The sequence below is a fragment of the Cyclopterus lumpus genome, chromosome 9, assembly GCF_009769545.1.
Source record: "Cyclopterus lumpus isolate fCycLum1 chromosome 9, fCycLum1.pri, whole genome shotgun sequence".
Taxonomy (NCBI): Eukaryota; Metazoa; Chordata; class Actinopteri; order Perciformes; family Cyclopteridae; genus Cyclopterus; species Cyclopterus lumpus.
Genome location: NC_046974.1, coordinates 11,799,229 through 11,817,040, shown reverse-complemented (window position 1 = coordinate 11,817,040; position 17,812 = coordinate 11,799,229). Strand labels below are relative to the sequence as shown.

The 17,812-nt window shown below is 41.0% G+C and overlaps 3 protein-coding genes across 4 annotated transcripts; 1 reads left to right on the top strand and 2 right to left on the bottom strand.

Annotated features, from left to right (window-relative positions):
* Window positions 1-189: 189 nt before the first annotated feature.
* Window positions 190-5,275, bottom strand: sf3a1 (splicing factor 3a, subunit 1). Its single transcript, XM_034542348.1, has 16 exons — window positions 5,210-5,275; window positions 5,003-5,086; window positions 4,263-4,372; window positions 3,982-4,177; window positions 3,629-3,886; window positions 3,461-3,535; window positions 3,221-3,371; window positions 2,925-3,127; window positions 2,624-2,741; window positions 2,222-2,529; window positions 1,860-2,105; window positions 1,578-1,776; window positions 1,297-1,451; window positions 813-914; window positions 642-713; window positions 190-554 (listed from the first exon to the last, which is right to left on the bottom strand). Exons 2-16 carry the CDS (start codon window positions 5,048-5,050, stop codon window positions 453-455), a joined length of 2,343 nt encoding a protein of 780 aa, XP_034398239.1. The 5' UTR covers window positions 5,051-5,086; window positions 5,210-5,275; the 3' UTR covers window positions 190-452.
* A 118-nt stretch (window positions 5,276-5,393) lies between these two features.
* ccdc157 (coiled-coil domain containing 157) lies at window positions 5,394-8,579 on the top strand. The gene is given in 11 exon segments (XM_034540811.1): window positions 5,394-5,641; window positions 5,732-5,882; window positions 5,987-6,677; window positions 6,755-6,832; window positions 6,922-7,091; window positions 7,200-7,376; window positions 7,466-7,634; window positions 7,865-8,004; window positions 8,121-8,206; window positions 8,329-8,520; window positions 8,522-8,579. Coding segments are annotated over 11 exon segments (2,160 nt in total).
* Window positions 8,580-9,970: 1,391 nt separating this feature from the next.
* slc7a4 (solute carrier family 7 member 4) lies at window positions 9,971-17,349 on the bottom strand. 2 transcript variants are annotated; one of them, XM_034542170.1, is made up of 5 exons: window positions 17,246-17,349; window positions 15,129-16,192; window positions 14,304-15,010; window positions 13,987-14,095; window positions 9,971-12,102 (listed from the first exon to the last, which is right to left on the bottom strand). In XM_034542170.1, exons 2-5 carry the CDS (start codon window positions 16,108-16,110, stop codon window positions 11,885-11,887), a joined length of 2,016 nt encoding a protein of 671 aa, XP_034398061.1. In that variant the 5' UTR covers window positions 16,111-16,192; window positions 17,246-17,349; the 3' UTR covers window positions 9,971-11,884. The 2 variants fall into 2 exon arrangements, with proteins under 2 accessions (XP_034398061.1, XP_034398062.1); XM_034542171.1 differs by lacking the exon at window positions 17,246-17,349 and adding an exon at window positions 16,601-16,674 and having other exon boundaries at window positions 10,285-12,102.
* Window positions 17,350-17,812: the final 463 nt, after the last annotated feature.

The window sequence follows — 17,812 nt, the reverse complement described above, 5'->3', positions numbered from 1 at the left end:
GGTTACATGCCCTCTTTCCTCCAATGAAGTTCATATCTCTAAATTACAAGTGACCCACCATTTTAGTCTAGACTAACCATTCAATGTTGTATTTAGTCTACATCTCTAATCCTGGTCTTTTTATGCACGTGATCGTGCGTCTGATCACATTAACTGGCTGCTTACCGTACACATGAAGCAACAACAACATTTATTTAGTATTCCTTTATTTAGCATAATGGGTCTCTAGATGTTGTTACAAGTTACTATATATAATCATGAAGAAATCAACAGTTTAACCAATAGTGTGAAGCCTTGCCTGACAGTACAGTACATTTAGCACTTTAAGTTGACAAGAAAAAAGAAAAAAAACATTATAATTTTGAAAATTGTCATTAAACTAAAATGACATGACAAGAATTGAGTGAGTGAAAAAACATTCACATGTAAAATATTTATTCTTGCTGCATGGCTCACTTCTTTCTTCCACCCCTCTCCTTCAGTGCCAGGTGAATCACTGCGCCGTTGCTCATGTTGTAATAAGCCAGGGAGTTGGAATCTTTAATGAACATGCCCTAAAAAAGAAAAGAAAAAACAATACATTATTCTATAAATCAGGTGAAACTGTTAAAATGAAAGCCAAGATATAAATAACAGTTTACCTCAAACTGTAACTTCTGTTTCCCTGCTGCCATGCCTGTAGCTTCATGGATTTTGACTTTAATAACAGACACCTGTGGAGACATTGCATTTGCAGATCAGTAAGAATGCAGTCAATGCACTGGCTTACACTCACTCAAAAACAGGGAAACAATAAGCCACCAATTGCAAACCTGATCTGTGAGTGGGACAGTGAAATTCAGCACTTGGCCATTCAGCTTCCATTCGGTCTTGTCCTGCATGTTGGGTACCTGCACTTTAACTGCCACGGGACCCTGGAGAAGAAAAAATAAATACATAAATCATGGTTCAAGCTAAGACAATCACTAATTTGGCCATGTCTGTTCGAAATAAATGTACTTGTATTACTAAAGAGATTGGTTTATCAAGGTAATCTAGGAATGTTGAGTTTCACAGCCATCACAATTGAACATATACCTAGACCTACTTCAAATCATGTAAACAAACCAGGAACAATTCATCACTTTGATTTGGTTGTTCCTCTGTAGTCTGTATATTTAAACCCCCTGCCTATAAATTTGGCTAAAAAGAATTATTTAATTTGAATCCTGTGTTTTGAATTTTGTCTTAATGCAGATCGCACTTGGCTTCGAACTATTGTAAATAAACAAATAACATTTAATTGATCCAACAAACCTTATTTCTACGAAGGAACTCCTCCTCTGGCATAAGGTTGTCCTCAGTCTTCATTTTCTTGTTGACTGGCTCATCATCGTGAGGTGGCGGTGGGTGGGATGGTGGTGCAGGAGCAGAGCTTGGGGGTTGTGGTACTGGAGGGGCAGGAACAAATGCTGAAAGAAAAAGCAGTTATTTCAATTTAAAATGATAATGAGGAGGCCTATGTAGGAACGGTTCTCTAAATATTTGCATATATATTTTGAATGTCAGGGATAAATGTATGTAAACCATCATCTTACAAGTTGGAACAACCATGGGAGGTGGTCTCGGGGCCATTAGGTGAGCTGATGGCATTTGGACCACATTGAGGCGGGAAGCCGGAATCATGGGAGGCATTGACGCTATAACTTGTCCTGATGCAAGGCGCACCACAGGAGACATAGGCGGTCTTGGAATTACTGGTATAGCAGACAGGAGAGTAGTGCGCACTGGTGCCATCTGTTTACAATGAACACAATAGTGAGTTATTGGTTTTATAATTTAATTTAATTACAAATTAACTATATTTTCCAGATACTCACAGAGTGGGGTGGGCGAAGCATCGACATTGGGGGACCGGGTTTAGGCATACCCATTGAAGAGGACATGGCAGAATGGTGGTGATGAATTTCACTAGGCTTGCTTGGACCAATTTTCTCCCTGGCGTCGTCCTCTCCCACCAGTCCTTTGGCCTTGTGAATGGCCTCGATCTGCTCTTGTAGGGTGATGTTGGCCTGTGCTGCCTGCTGGGTACGAGCCATACTTCCTGAGTGGCCATCCCAAGTAACCTGGTAACATGGAAAGAGAAAATAACGTACTGACTCAATTTCTTCAAAACGACTCAAAGCCTCAAGAATTCCTTAAACCCCTTACGGTGTAATATAAAACCTATGAATGTAGTCACCTTCTCCTCTGGCTTCTGGATTTCTTCTTCACCAATCTTCTTACCGATGGCTGTCTCTTCCACACCAAAGATATCCGTTCGCCTCTCAGCCAGTTGTTTCAAGCTACTCTCAATATCCAAACCAGGAGCATAGACTTCATCTTCGGTCTGCCTCTCTCTGATGCTGCGGTCCCTTTGTTCCAGCCAGCGCGGATCAAGCAGACCAATACGCATGTGCTCTTGCATCTTACTGGCTTGGATCTTCTCACCAGTAATTGGTGAGATGAGGTACTCATCTGGAGTAATGATTGAGGGTGGCGGCTTGGAAGCTGGAAGAAAAAGATGGCGTGAGATTAACACACTGTACATAGAAACAGGTTGTTATGCAATTGGTAGTTCCTCATCTAACGGAGCATGTGTTACCTTTGGGATCGTAGTCTTTGCGAATGATAACCTGGTCTGGAGTTGGGGGCAGTGGGGGTGGCATAGGGTTGTCTGGTGGCAATGGAGCCTTCATGCCATCATCGTCATCATCAGATCCCTTAAGAAAGAAAGCAGGAGGGGGTGGATATATTGACATGTTACCAGCACTTATCATTATTTTGTTTATTTTCAAGCAGAGGGTCTGAAAACATTAGTACATGAAAATGAAACGGGGGCAATGGATTGGACAAGGATTGAGAGTTTACAAGGCACAGTGACTAATTTCTTCATAATTTCCTACCTCATCCATGTCCTGCACTTGTGTGTCTTGATCAGGTTGTGAGGGTTGACCTGCGCCCCGAACCGCTCCGCTCCGTTCATCATCTTCATCCTCACTCTCAACCTCCATCTCCACCTCCTCGCTCTCCCCATACTTCTCATAGCGCTCTTGGATTAGGATGCGAGCACCAAGCTCCTCTGGTGTGGTAGGTGGGGGGAAGTGACCTGGGGAAATAAGGATGTCAGTAAACATAAATTATTCTAGCTACATTTAGGGGCTTACATGTTGAATAATTACAATAATTGTGGACATATTACCTTGTTCGTTGGGCTGGAAATCCACCGTCTCCACCACTACAAAGTCATGCCAGTCAATTTGGGCATACGCTACACGTTCTTTCTCTCTTTCCTCCTCCTCCTTCTTTCTCTCACGCTCCTGGAACTTGGCCCACTCAACACGGTACCTCACCTGGTGGTTGAGCAGAAAGACAGCTGGTTAACATGGGCAAAGTGGTATTAAGTGCTTACTCTGAGAAAAAGTCAGTTTAAGGGGATTACCTGGTCCATAACCTCTCTTGGATTCTCAGCCTCTCTCTTCAGCTTGGTCAGAAGGCCTTTGGGAGGAATCAGAATCTACATGTTTTGAGACGAGATCAAGACAAAGTTTAGCATTCTGTCCCAAACATAAAATAACGGTAAAATCAGAAGATTAATCCGTAGAGTCACCTTTGTGTACTGCTCAACCAGTTTGGTGAAATAGTTGAAAAGGCTGTGCTGTGGCCGCAGAAAGTCAAACTGGTAGTTCCTCTGTTCTTTCTGCATGAGCTGTGTCAAAAACTGGCGACCATTGCGAGCAACAAACTGGGCAGTGAGCTTGACAACATCAAGATCAAATGCTGAGATTGAAGGAGGATCCGCAATAAACTCGTACTCAGCAGGTGGTTCTTTGGGGACCACTGTCTCTTGAATCACCTGTGATTGCACCTATTGACAAATACAAAAAGGTATATTAGTTGTTAAACAAATATCAATCAAAGGACATGAAAAAAAATAATTAAAATTAAAATGCCATGGTTTACTTTTTGCTGAGATTGCAGCATGGCCTGCTGCATAACCTTGGGCACTGCTGCAGATGGTTCCTGTCCTTTGCCCTCCTTAAAGTCATTGACTTTGTGACGGTAGTAGGCATGGTAGGGGTCATTTGGGTTGAGGAAATTAAACTTTGGATTGTTGATTTCATTCTGACGGATTCTTGCTTCAAACTCAGGTCCATTCCTGTTAAAAAGCACAAGCATTTTTTTCAATCATAGGACACAAAAAACAGTTAAGACTGCAGCTGTGTAAAAGATGAGTAACCAACCTGGCAACAAAGCTGGCTGTCTTGTCAACTATGTTTCGAACTTCCGGAGGTGGATAAATGATACCAACGATGGGTTTAGTGGCTGGGGTTTCTTCTGCTGGAGCCTCGTTCTGTTGGCAAAATTAATATTTGTTCATTGTGCGTTTGTAATATTATTCTTGACTCACTACCAACACATTAGCTTCAACCTTCACCCAACTTGCATCACATTAAGCTCCCTTATCCCTTGTAGGATCATGCCATGCATATAGATCAAGTTGTATTTGCAGCTGTTTTTGAGCTATCTGATGGTCACCAACCCAAAAAACAGAGGAACACTTGTAGCATTATACAATATGAATAACACTTGTTAAAAAAAACCAATAGCCAAAAGAATATTCCTCATTGTAAAATTATATTCGGGTAACTGTATATAATGCAGATTCCGCTGTAAACGTAATCACGACAAACTATTGTCTACAAGTCCAAAAGTTGCAGGGGCGACCGTTAAATTATTTCAAAACATCAAATTGAGTTTTAGTTCAAGCTAACGTAAGCTTTGCTTGTGAATGGACCCTGAAAGCTAACTACAAGCTAACTGTAATTGTGGCGATTACCAAAAATAGACGCCGACGTTATTTACTCAGCCATTCACGTTCATTGAGACACAGTTAAAAGTAAATTGTTCACTAGTCTCCACTCAAACAGTATGTTGGCTACATTGTGAACATGAGCTAACTAGCAGCGACATAACTAGTCACCTTGTTGTTGGGCTCCGGCTGAACAATTTGAACAGGCCCAGGCGGCATGGCGATATCTTTCTTTCGCGGAAAACTGGAAGTAACCTGCAAACACCAAACCAACAAGACGAGTTATGTATTATACAAGCACATAGTATACTATATATTTAGCTCGAAACACAATATATATCAAATTAAAGTCTACATTTACTGTAGTTGAACACTTACTGCGTCGCGCTTTCGTTGACCCAACAAATATGTATTACTTCCGGATACACGCCGCTAAGCATTATGGGACTTGCAGTTTCTTTTTTACGTTGCCACGGTGCTGTGATGCCAACAAGCTACACCTACTCGCCCTCTCTGCTGTGACAGACATAAACACAATAGGCTACCAGCTATCTGGTCAGGCATGAGTCAGCTGTTGGGTCGTCAGGACTGCATCGAAAGCCTCCGAAAAGACGTCGTCGACCTTCAAGGTGCGATTCTGGACGTCTTTTCTCGAACTGGACCGGTCCGCTTTTCCTCATGGAAGTTCCCCGATAAACTTTCATGTAATCTGGACATGGTGACTCTCCTAGATCAATATGACTTTGTGGAGAGGGAGGATGCATTCAATCAACACTCCCACATTGTGTTATTGGAGCTGGTGATTGACAGGTACATATCCAATTAACAAATATTTACAATAGTTATTTCTTGAATATTTACTTAAACATGATTTGCCTTTTCTCTCTCCTTTCGCTGAAGACTACTGCTTCTTCTACAAAGCTTCAATGCATATGTTGAGCAAATTAGTTGCAGCCACAGGAGGCAACAAACCCAGCAGACAGGATGCATGTCAGTTGGTCTTGTTGTCAGAAACTATTGGAGTAATTTAGTTCAATTTTCCAACCTAAAGGTAGGGGCATTGCTTTATTTAAATGAAGATATACAATTTACAAAAGAATGCATATAGCGATTGGACAGATCTCATTACTTGTTATGCTTTCTTTCTTATTTTAGGGGACATACAAAGACATCAAGAAACAAACTAAAGCAAAGCTATTTGACTCTGATGGGACAGTGACAGTGTCGTCAGTCTCACCCCAAATGAGCACAAGCAAGCATTGCTTACCTGCCTTGTCTTCAACAAGCTCCTCTATGTTTTTGCCACATAATCTTGGACCTTCCAGTGCTACCCACAACACCCCATGCTATCCTAAAGTATACAGCCACAATGTAAGCTGCCAGACTGTTGAATCATCCCTTGTTCCCTGCAGTGCATGCCACCGAGTGCAATCTACTTTGATAAAAACAGGACATGCTTTGTTGGAACTGCTTCAGAGTGAGAGCCTGCCCTCATCTCTGCAGCCACTCTTAGTAGCTGTGGAAGACACCCTGGAGCTGGGACATATGACAGCAGGGGATGTGGCCCAGTGGGCCAATGAGCAGCGAAGAGACATGCGCCGGCTGGAAAAACATCTTGTTGATGTGCGGGGTACCGTGCAGCCTCTTAAAGATAGACTAGCAGAAGCAGAAGCTGAGCGGGAGAGATTCAGGTCTCAGCTGGAAAGTGAACAGAAAGAGTTCAAGCAAGAGATGGAAAAACACCAAGCGAACACAGTACAGCTGGAGTTTTCACTGAAGAAAGCACAGAGATCCACTGAAAAAATAGAGCAGAGGTTGCAAGAGGAGGAACAACAACTCAAGAGAGGTGCAGAAACGTCAAAAATAGATATGATGGGAACTCATTGCAATCACAAACTGTATCTTTGCTATTTTTTATAACAGAAACACTGTGTTTGGAGGAGAGTAATTCCAGACTGAAAGAGAAAGTAGCACTACAGCATGATGCATTACAGGCACTTGGTAAGGACATAATATAACACTCGTCTTACTTATACAAATAAAATAACTGTATATGCTGTTGTTTGATGGATTGTATTATTATGTGGTAGAACAAGAAACGTGTGTGCTGCAGGATAAAGTGAGGACCTTGCACATAGAGGAAGAGGCCTGTTGCAAACTACAGCAAAGAATCCAGCAGTTAGAGACTCATATTTCTGAAACTCAACTTCATCTTGACAAAGAGAATGCCAAGTACCACAGCGCTTGTCGTCAGCAAGAGGTCAGTGACATCACTTACAAAATAATTATTTGTTATTTTTAGCTTGAGTCCATGATAGTATTCAAACAGGTTAGTTATGTGTGTGCATGTGGGTGTGTGTGTGTTTAGTCAATGCAGGCAAAGCAAAAGTCTTTGTTAGAGAGAGTTGATTCTCTCGACAAAGAGTGTGAAGAGCTGCAGAGTCAGTTGGTGGAGAGGGAGGAGAGACAGAGTGACCTTCACAATCAGCTGCAAGAGATGACGAAGGAGAAGGAACAAATGCAGGCTCCATTTGCTCAGCAGCGGGTATATCAGAGTTCTTGAGTGCAGCTTTACATTTCATAATAAATACTTTTTACCTGAGTGGTTCATGCTGTGATGATTCTTTCCAACAGGAGCTGTGTTTGGAACTCCAAAAGGAGAAGCAGACCCTGGAAACATACGTATGCGAGCTAAAGACCAGTGTGGCTGAGCTAAAGGAGGATGTACAAGCTTTAAGGGAGAGAGAGAGGCTGTTGGTGGCTTTCCCAGAGCTCAGCCCTCTGACTCAAGCCCAACCAAAGAGTATGGCAGTAAAACAATATTTGTCGATACAAAATTTACGTTCTGCATGACTCATCCACTAACTAATTAAATGTAAATATAACTCACTCAGTGTTGTTTACACTCCTGTAGACTACAGCACCAGATAGACATACCTTTTCTTTGGAGTACACACACATTCCCGACTGCTTCTTTTTTAAGAGTGCAATCATGTTGTAAGTGTTTACATGTTCTTCATTTCATATTTTAAGGTACAGGAAATGTGCTTTTGGATATGGAGCAACAATTGCAGGCAAATACCATACGTACAAAAATCCTGGAGCAAGAAAACACTACCCTGTACACCAGCATTGTAAAACTGAGGCAAAGAGCACACGATAAGGCCACGAGGGTAAGTGGATGAACATATGTGAATTGGTGTGTGTTACACATTAATTAACTCTCATTCAGGTGCTACATGTTGGTTTTGTGGATGTTGATAATTATATTAGCCTTTGTATTCAACAGGAAGCCTCGCCATGGAGCCTCTCTCTGCCCAACACGTCTGTTGAAGAGCAACAAAATCACCTGACACAAATACAAAAGAGTCCGTTGTGAGTTTGATTTGATACAAATGTTACTTTTGAACACATGTAGCATTATGCATACATTTCTATAAATGATTAATCGTCATACTGTGTTTTGGGTATGGCCTTATTTCTCCTCTGTGCCACAGGGTGAGCAGCAGTGCAACAGGGCTGGCATACGATAACAGAGGGAGGGAAGCAAGACGAGGGGAAAGTGGTCTCGATTCAGCTGGGTCAGAGGATCGTGTGTCCGCCGCCTCGTCTCTGCAACTTCACCTCCAAACCCTCCACCTCGACATGGAAGCCACGGCTGCTAAAAAACATCCAAAAACACGCAACGGTCCTCTTGTCTCTCACTCCAGAAGCTCAAATCAGAAGAACAAAATTAAACCCTGAATGATTAAATGCACTCAAACAGACAACACTCTTGCAATTGGAGTGAGAAAGGACAACAACGACAAAGCTCATAAAAAGGCAGATTAATATGCCATGATGTCTTATTGTACATTAAAGCACACTATCACTAATTATTTTGTAATTTTCAATTACATTACATTATGCAGTTATGACAATGGATACCACTGTAACCACTACATTTTTGATGATGTTAAGTTGAATAAATACGCTGTAGATATAAACTTATTGTTGATATATGTAAGGAGCACTGCTTTTTAATAGGCTATTGAGTCTATTGAATATCAGGTTTCTAGATATATGATATGCTGGATGTACCTGAATGGGTGGCCTTCACAATAGATGAGTCACTTGGCTCTGTGTCATTGCTTGTGTGACACTCAATGTTGTACAAACGGCCCATCTACTCAGCGACAGGTGTGTTGTGGCTTTTTAAGCGCTATCTGACGAGGGTACCGAGTGGGATGTTCCCACTCCCAATCCTGCTCACAGGATTCACACTCTGAACACTGAATCACTACATACCTTTAATCTGTATGTTAGTCCTCATTAGTGCTCCGAGATCAAGACCACACAAATTGTAACGTTTCTCAATCGTTTTGGTGTTTGCACCAAGAGTCACGATCCTTGCTTTGCAGCGGTAATTTGAGATGCCCTTAGCTCAGTTGTGTAATGAGTCTAATGGGGAGCCCGAGAGACTTAATGTTAGCTTGTGTCAGAGCTGTTAAAGTCAAACATTTCCTCTATATGTTCTTGTATTAATAAACCTGACAGATAGTAAACATTTGTCAGTATTAGTAACTAACTGCAAAAACCTGATTATCATGACCATTCATACCAACAATCTGTTTTCTCACCATTATCTTCTCACTTGATCTATAATTTCATGCACTTAAAAGACAGCAAGTGACCTGAGGGTTAATCCTGAAATGGGATTAAGTACATAGCTGTGTCTTCAAGCATGCAATGGAAGTTGACAAATCAATTAGTTCATATTAACTATGGAATTTAGTTATTTAAGAGTAGTACAAAAATGACTCATATTTATGTAACAGACAACAAATATGAGATGAGTTGTTTTCTTTCTAAAATTAACTTCAGCTAATTAGAGAATTGTTTTTTGTACCGGACTGTTGAAACCTTTGTATATTTGAGCGTTTATCTGGTTAAAACATTTTTTTTCACACACATATATATATATATATATATATATATATATATATATATATATATATATATATATATATTACATACTAGACATTCTGTCAACATTCCCAGATATTCTACATGGGGAGTCAAAGTTTGGCACAACCACTATGCAAATAACTGGTGTTTCTATCCTGTCATTCTTGAAATGCTATGCACAACATGCGGTTTATGTTATCTGCTAATTAGTTTATTTTGTCCACAATTTCTATTTTTGTAAATGCAAAACATGTATTTTTCATTTATAACACAGTATAATGCATTTTATACAGACCTACACTATTAACAGAAATATTTGAGAACTTGTGTGCAAGTACATAGTACAATACAATTCAAAAGTAATAAAATAATTGAATTTATAAGAGACAGAGAAAGAGGTGACAGAACATTTAGCTTAAAAAATCCCCACAGTATCAATATCTGATACTGGCTCCGACATCCAAAGCATAACAGAAAATTACCAGACAATAGTTTTCATTGTGCAAAGTTATACAAAATTCTAGGAATGCCAAAATGCCTCCTACTTTACCTTTTCTTCCATGTTTGTGTTTAGGTTTAATAATTAGAAAGCATGAAATGTGTTTTATTTGATTTAACATACAAATACATTTAACTAATTCAGAAAGACTGATAACGCGAACTTTGGAAATTAGTCTGCATTGACTACAACACGTCATCGGTTTCTTATGCAACACATGCAAACACAAATTGAAATGAATGAAAACATAACATTCATTGGGGTGTTTTTTTATTACATTTACCTATGTAATACAAAAATAAAGCCTTCACTTATTGACACTGTTGTTTACAAGTGTAGGCTTTGAGAATGCTGTCTCTATAATATGAGTGTACTCACATGTGCCTCGCTTATCTAGGTCAAACTGCAGACTGGTGACAGGGACCGAAGCAAATCTGCTGGGATTACCGAGGCCTCAGATGGAACACATCCCAGGTTTAACATAACCAATGTCTGCCTGCCTGCCTGCCAGTGTCCAACCATGTGTGTGAAAATTCCCATTCAGGTTTGTGCTTGCCTTATATATATTCAATAATCTATTTGTCTCCCAGGTTATATCAGGAAAACACAGTAAAATAAAGGCTCAATACATGTTTATAATCTCATACCAACAGGGAGAAAGGGTAAAGGGCTGCTGTTTAAACGTGTGTGAGAAAAGACTGGACCAAATTCAAGATCAGTGACACAAAAAAAACCAGGATCATGGGATGAGATGTATGAGATTAACTAAAGCACTGAAGTGCGACTAAAATGGGGAACACAAATTCCTGATGGAGACTAATAGAGATACATGCAAAACATATAACACAGATACCGTGACATAAAAAAAAAGACAATGAAAATATAAGCTAATGAGATCTGTATAAAGTAATAGAAAATTAAATACAGATTTCAGAGAATTTGCCAGAAACCACATTTCTTGGGGCAGTCTATAAGTACAAAAAGGAGGAGATGCACTAAGAGAATCCACATTATAAGAGCTTGTAGTTTCTCCTGAGGTTTGTGGGAGAATGTAAAAAAATGCAAAAATGCAAACTCACAAAAGGTCTGTGCATACCAAAACATGCAACATATGATTGCTTAATATGCTCAAAATCATTTTACAGCTCAAGATCTGTGTTAGCATTAAAAATAAATAAATCAAGCCATGAGCTTGCTGTGTTGTTAATGCTCTGAATATTGATTTTAATACCTATAACTAAACATTTGTCACATAGAAAGCACCATATATAACCTATAACCATGTGGATTTTGACAAACTGGCAAGGTTGCAAGAAAAGAGGATACAACACAATATTTGATGCTAGGAGTTTAAAGAACAGTAATAAAGCTCCCTACGGTAATTTTGAGTATTACAAGATATACAAATAGGCTTCACAACAAGACAGAGAGCGTGCATCCCATCCTGTGATGTGCTTACATTTGGAGAGCAACGAGTACGGACTGTGGCAGACCAGTCACACACTGACGGGAGTGAGATACAGGGAGAGCACTAGAAATAGTAAAGCACATGAGTGGGAGACAACAGACAATACCAGGCAGTGGTAAGGACTATGTTTGGTCACACATCATCTATTTCCTGGGTACTCCTCAGCTGTCAAGGCAGTGGAGGGGTTAACGTGGTGCGCCGAGGTGTCCAATTGTCCATCGGGCTGGACAGGCTGCACCGACTCTACCAGACTGCCGCTGGGTAGCACCACATACCGGGTGGCCACGTCTTTGGGTTGCAGCTCCCGCTTTCCCTCCTTACTGTGCCAGATTCCATAGCCAAAATACACTAAGAGACCTGCCAAAAGGGACAGCACGAGACAATTAATGACTCTAAAATCAAGGATAAGAAGGTCTCCACGTGGGATATCTCACTTTTGATTTGTGAAATGTTGATGGCTTTAATATTTAATTTTCTTTTGGCAAAAATCAATATTTGTGTTATAACAACACATACAAACTTTATAAAAGCTTTGACTTTTTTTTTTAATCTCAACCAGACCAAATGTCTACAGCCATGCTGGCAGCATAGTAGTGCTTTAAGATAAATGCTAGTATCAGCATGCTCTAAATGCCAATGCTAACATGCTGTAGTTAAGCAGGTATATTATCTTTATCATGATCATAATTATAGTTTTGTGTGCTAGCATTTTAAACACAAATTACAATTGAGGCTGATGGGAATGCTAATTTTGATAGTGATAGTGCTAGATCGATGTCGGACAATCAACAATGTTAATAAAGTGAAGGGGACATAAATGTGTTCAAAATGTCATGGAAACACCTCAAATTGTTGTTGTAGTTGGAGATATTTCAGTATGCCCTCATTTAGTCACAAACTTTCCATTTACTAGTCAATTAAATCCTGTACCATAGTTTTTTTCTCTCTCTTTGGTGTCATATTGATTACATGGATTTCGGTCTGAGGTTGTTATACAGTCCAAGCTATTGTCAGCTGCTTTATTGAGTTTCTTTATTTACTTTTCGCAAAATGCTCTGAGTGAGTTTGAGTTCACTGCGGTAAGCAGGATATATGTCTAGTTTTTTTTTTGTGAAAGTAATAAATGGATTAAGTGGATCTGGTTTGCGCTGTAGGAGTAATCAAGTTTGCCGTCTTGGTTCATACTCTGTGTAGTTTTACACTACAGTGTACAATCAGTCCATTACGAATAATGAATAACTCAGAAAAATCAACCTTGTTTCAAAGGTCTTGCTTTTTCACTGTGGGGTATTTTCATTCTGAATGAAAGTATTTATGAAAAAAACAACAGTTTGAAAAACATATAATGACGTGCAAATTAATCACACAAAAAAAAATGCCATTGGTGTGAACATATTAGTTTATTCTGAGGATGTAAAGCTCATGCACATTAAGTTCATGAGGCAGATGTTTTAACATCACAGATAGTATAAAAAGAAGTGGGCATAGTCCCCGTGACATCCCTCATTTACTGTATGTGTGGATTAAAGTTTTGAAGCCTCCAGCTTGGCATTTTAGCCATCTCCATCTTATTTTTTTGGCCGTTGCCATCTTGGCTTTTTGGAACCACAAGTGACAGGAGAGGGTGGCGGCGCCAAGAACAATCAAACGCTGAAGACATTTTTAGGCGACTGAAAAGGTTATAATTCACTTTTATGAACTGAAAACACACTGTGAAAGGGTTGTAAGATGAAAACACAGACAACTCCCTGATTAGACAACTCTGGTAGCTACCCGTCAGCTACCTGTCGTCACAAGGTGGCCACGCCCCCATACCCCGCGTTATCGTCTATTTTACTCGAAATGGGGCCATAATTTAAGATATGAACATCATGTTGTATTTAGACTTGACACTAGTGATTGAGAGCATAAACTCATCTAAACATATTTACTGAAGAGTCGCCCCCCTGCTATTAGACAGAATGCAAGTTTAAGGGACTTCGGCATTGGCTTCCCTTTTCAAACCTGGGAAGTAGCTGCCAGTTAATGATATTCAAATGACGGAGTATGTGTGTGCTTTGGATCATGCTGACTTTAAGTAACCAAAACTAAATTAACAAAATGCAAATTAGTGATTGTTTAGATCGGGTGTTGTATAACCAGCGATTGTCACCTTTCAAATTGAGCCAAACATGTGTTTGAATTGCAGTATTGTTTTTGAGACATTATGCAATAAGGAGAGTATGTTTTCTGACTTCTTACCTATAGCGATCCATACGGTGAAACGAATCCAGGTTAGATAGCTGAGCTTCATCATGAGGAATATATTAATGAGAATACTGGCAGCTGGAGTCAATGGAACCAAGGGTACCTATACAACAATAACACATCAATTATACTCCATAATTGGTTTAATCTTCATGACAATAACAATTGAGATTAACTGTTGAGCATAATTTAAATGCATGCACAGTGCAGCAAACACAAGTTTTTAGGATGCATACAAAAGTGAAAGAAAGCAGTATTACAAAATGATTGTTGTGTAATAGTTGCAAAAAAACAAACATAAAGGAGCTCACCTGGAATGTTTTTCTGCTGGTTTGTGGCTCGTGGAACCATATGAGTGCCAGGCTGAGAACATAAGCCAAGGCAAAAATCACCAGCAGCACAATGGAGCTCCAGAGCGGCAGATGCAGCTGTTTGGTTCCAAATTCTAACACTACACAGAAGGAGACTGAGCTCACTAATACATTCAGCACGCAGTAACCCACTACCTCGCCCGGTTCACAGTTTCCCAGCAGCTTGCCCAGGTATGGTTCCCAGTAGGCCCTCAGCTGTCCCACCCCACGCCGCTCTGTTGAAGCCTGTCTCTCTACCAACTGGAGTTTGTCAGAGAAAGACTCGTACTGCTTCAGCTCCCTGCTGTCCTCATTTATGGTTTGAGACTCTGAAGGGGCACTAGAAGGCTCCGCATTAGGGTTTGGAGATGTGGAAGCGGTTCCCTTTGAGCTGGTTTTGTCAGGATGGAAACGTAGCACAATAACACTCGCTGCCACAAAGGTGTATGCCAGGAGGGTGCCAATGGACAAAAACTGAACCAATGCCTCCAGGTCAAAGACAAGAGCCACGGTGGACATGAGGATCCCAAACACCAATATGGCAATGACAGGGACTTTGGTGGTGGGATTGACTCGTGCGAAAATTGAGAAAAACAACCCATCCTCTGCCATGGCGTACACAATCCGAGGGAGGGAGAAGAGATTACACAGCAGCACAGTGTTCATGGCTAGAAATGGGAACAGAGAGTCATTATCAGAATATAGCATAACCATTATGTATTACCAAATTATACTTAGTCTAACAGCCATTTAAATTGTACTTCTAAATTTAAAATAGAGACTCACCGCAGATGGAACCTATTGCCACAATAATTCCAGCCCAACTGTAACCCCGGCGGAAGAAAGCATCTGACAGAGCAGAGTTGGGGTCCAACGTATGCCAGGGTACCATTAGTGTGAGCACCATTGAGACCAGAATGTATGCTGCAGATGCGATTCCAAGGGAGATCGCAGTGGCAATGGGAACAGATTTCTGTGGGTTCTTTGCCTCCTCACTTGAAGATGCAATTACATCAAAGCCCACAAATGCGTAGAAACATGTTGCTGAACCCGCCAGTATTCCAGATAACCCGAAAGGTGCAAAACCTCCTTCTTTCTGGCTCCAATTGGCTGGTTCAGCCAGAATAAAACCAAATACCAGCATGAAAACGATGACACACATGCTAATAGTGGAGAAGATGTGATTGAGGTAAGAGGACACTTGAACTCCGAAGGAAATGAAGAATGAGGCAACTACCAGAATCCCTGCGGCAAGGAGGTCAGGGTAATGGGCCAAAAAGGGCACGTTCCACTGCATAATGTGTGTCTCTGTGAAGTTCTGGATGGCATGGTTAAACATAGAGTCCAGATAGCCACTCCAGGCACGTGCCACAGCAGCACCACCGATCATATTCTCCAGAATCACATTCCAACCAATGAGAAAGGCCCAGACCTCTCCCACAGATACATAGGTAAACATGTAGGCAGATCCTGTTTTGGGAATGCATGCTCCAAACTCTGCGTAACAAAAGGCGGCCAGTAGAGAGGCAAAACCTGCAATAATGAAGGAAATGATGATAGCAGGCCCAACCATGTCTTTAGCCACTGTTCCTGTCAGGACATAAAGCCCAGAGCCCACCATGCCACCGACTCCCAACAGAGTCAGGTCCAGGGTGGAGAGGCAGCGTTTTAGCGATGTGGCCATCATGTCATCATCCAGTGTCTTGAGTCGGTTCACTTTATGATAAAAGCGCACCGCTGGGGTGCAGCCTCTGGGACAAGTTTCCATAGCTACAGAGTTGGACAGGCCAGCTGGACAGGAAGTTGTTGAAATAATCACACTGGAGCCATTACCCGTTTATTAAGCTGACCTGTAAGACAGAGCACAAGCAGACAAACATTGACAAATGCATCAGGAACAACAGGAAAAACTACTGCAGGTTAAGTGTCTAACCGTAGCCCGAATGGTTTTACTTAATGCACTTTATGTTTATATTTGAGCCAGGCATATGCTACTGCATAGTACATATATCATGAAGAAATACGCATCTTGTATATATTTGGTGATGGTCATAATGGAAATAACAGGTTGGTTTAATTGTATGCAGTAGAGCCAAATGTTACAGTTCTGGTTGTAAAAACAGCATATTAGTAACATTTAGCTTTATAAGTCATTGCAAAAACAGCTTATTTACTTACAGCAAATAATTAGAAAAAAAGAAAAAAATGCCAGATGTAGTCCATCTGGCCGTTTATCAAGTTGAGTCATTCTATCTTACCTCGATCGCACAATGAGGCCTGCATGTGTTACACTGGGCACTCGTCACTCAATAGCCTACAGGGCAAGTCAACGTCATCCGATGGGCCGATAAAAGCTTAAAATACTGTAACGACGTGAGATGGATACGGTACATTTTGTATGTGTTTGACTGCAAACAATGTGTTGTGGCTTTTCATCAGTTAGACCCAGTATTCATCCTCCTGGTCTGGGCGGTGCAACATCCAATTCCTGCCCTCGATGGGCATATGGCGACAACAGGACGCCTCCGCTAGTATTACGTAACGCTTTATTCCCTTCTAGAAATACCCCCCTGGCGCCATAAACGACAGGACTCGTTTACACTTAATCTTCAGAAGGATATATATATATATATGACCACATAATGTTCCGTGGAGGGAACAGACGACGACGGGAGTAAACGTTGTTTTAATGACATATTAATAATTTAAAACAAAATGGAAACGGAAGCAAAACAGAAGATTGTTAGTCTATTAGGCTTCCCTACTCCTGCATGTCCGGAATGGGCAGAGCGACATCGCAATCATTCGTGCGTGCGCAGGTGTGATGATTTCACGTGATTCCGTTTGTAGCCGCATAGACAGAGACGCCCGCAATAACATAAGGAAAAAAAGGCTTGCTTTACCGTTGCTGTTCAGGGTCTGTCATGTGAGCTGCGGGTCCGGCGCGGAGATAAGTTACCGAGGTGCCTTGTCTGGTGATGGAGCCGAAGGTGCGCCTACATGCGCTGCTTCTTAAAGGCGCAGTCACCTTTAACTCGGAGGGCTTCCCCACTGCGCCCCACTCATATTACAGCAGAATGCGAGATCATCCGGAGCTCAATATGAATTTAAACATGTTGGAGAATCATATGAAGATAAGCAGCCGAAGTAGGTAAAAACGGTTTAAAGTAAAAGTGTACTTATAGAGTGTAAGTGATTCAAATAATAAGAGCAACCTTCGGATCAAACAGAACAAATATAATATAACAAATCGGTTCGACCTGGGAAAAAAAAGCCTGTCTTCAGTGACAACAGGCAAAAGCACGCATGGGTCGGTCCCCCTCAGAGTTCCGCAGCAGGTAAACAGCTGCATGTCATAATTGGCTCATCATTGATGGAGGAGCCGTGGCAGCCTCCTTGTGAAACAATTTGGAAACCAGTGCTATGCATAAATGACTGCACTGAAAAAGGTTACTGTAAAATAATTCACA

What these genes read in the sequence shown, in the direction of transcription:
- sf3a1 (XM_034542348.1), bottom strand. Translation starts at nt 5,050, where the DNA reads ATGCCGCCTGGGCCTGTTCAAATTGTTCAGCCGGAGCCCAACAACAAG. An exon ending in CAAGAGAGGTTATGGACCAG is followed by an intron (nt 3,372 to 3,460) that starts GTAATCCCCTTA and finishes CTCAACCACCAG; the next exon opens with GTGAGGTACCGTGTTGAGTG. An exon ending in AGTTCCTTCGTAGAAATAAG is followed by an intron (nt 915 to 1,296) that starts GTTTGTTGGATC and finishes TTTCTTCTCCAG; the next exon opens with GGTCCCGTGGCAGTTAAAGT.
- slc7a4 (XM_034542170.1), bottom strand. Translation starts at nt 16,110, where the DNA reads ATGGAAACTTGTCCCAGAGGCTGCACCCCAGCGGTGCGCTTTTATCAT. An exon ending in CCAGCAGAAAAACATTCCAG is followed by an intron (nt 14,096 to 14,303) that starts GTGAGCTCCTTT and finishes ATTGTTGTATAG; the next exon opens with GTACCCTTGGTTCCATTGAC. An exon ending in CACCGTATGGATCGCTATAG is followed by an intron (nt 12,103 to 13,986) that starts GTAAGAAGTCAG and finishes CCCTTTTGGCAG; the next exon opens with GTCTCTTAGTGTATTTTGGC.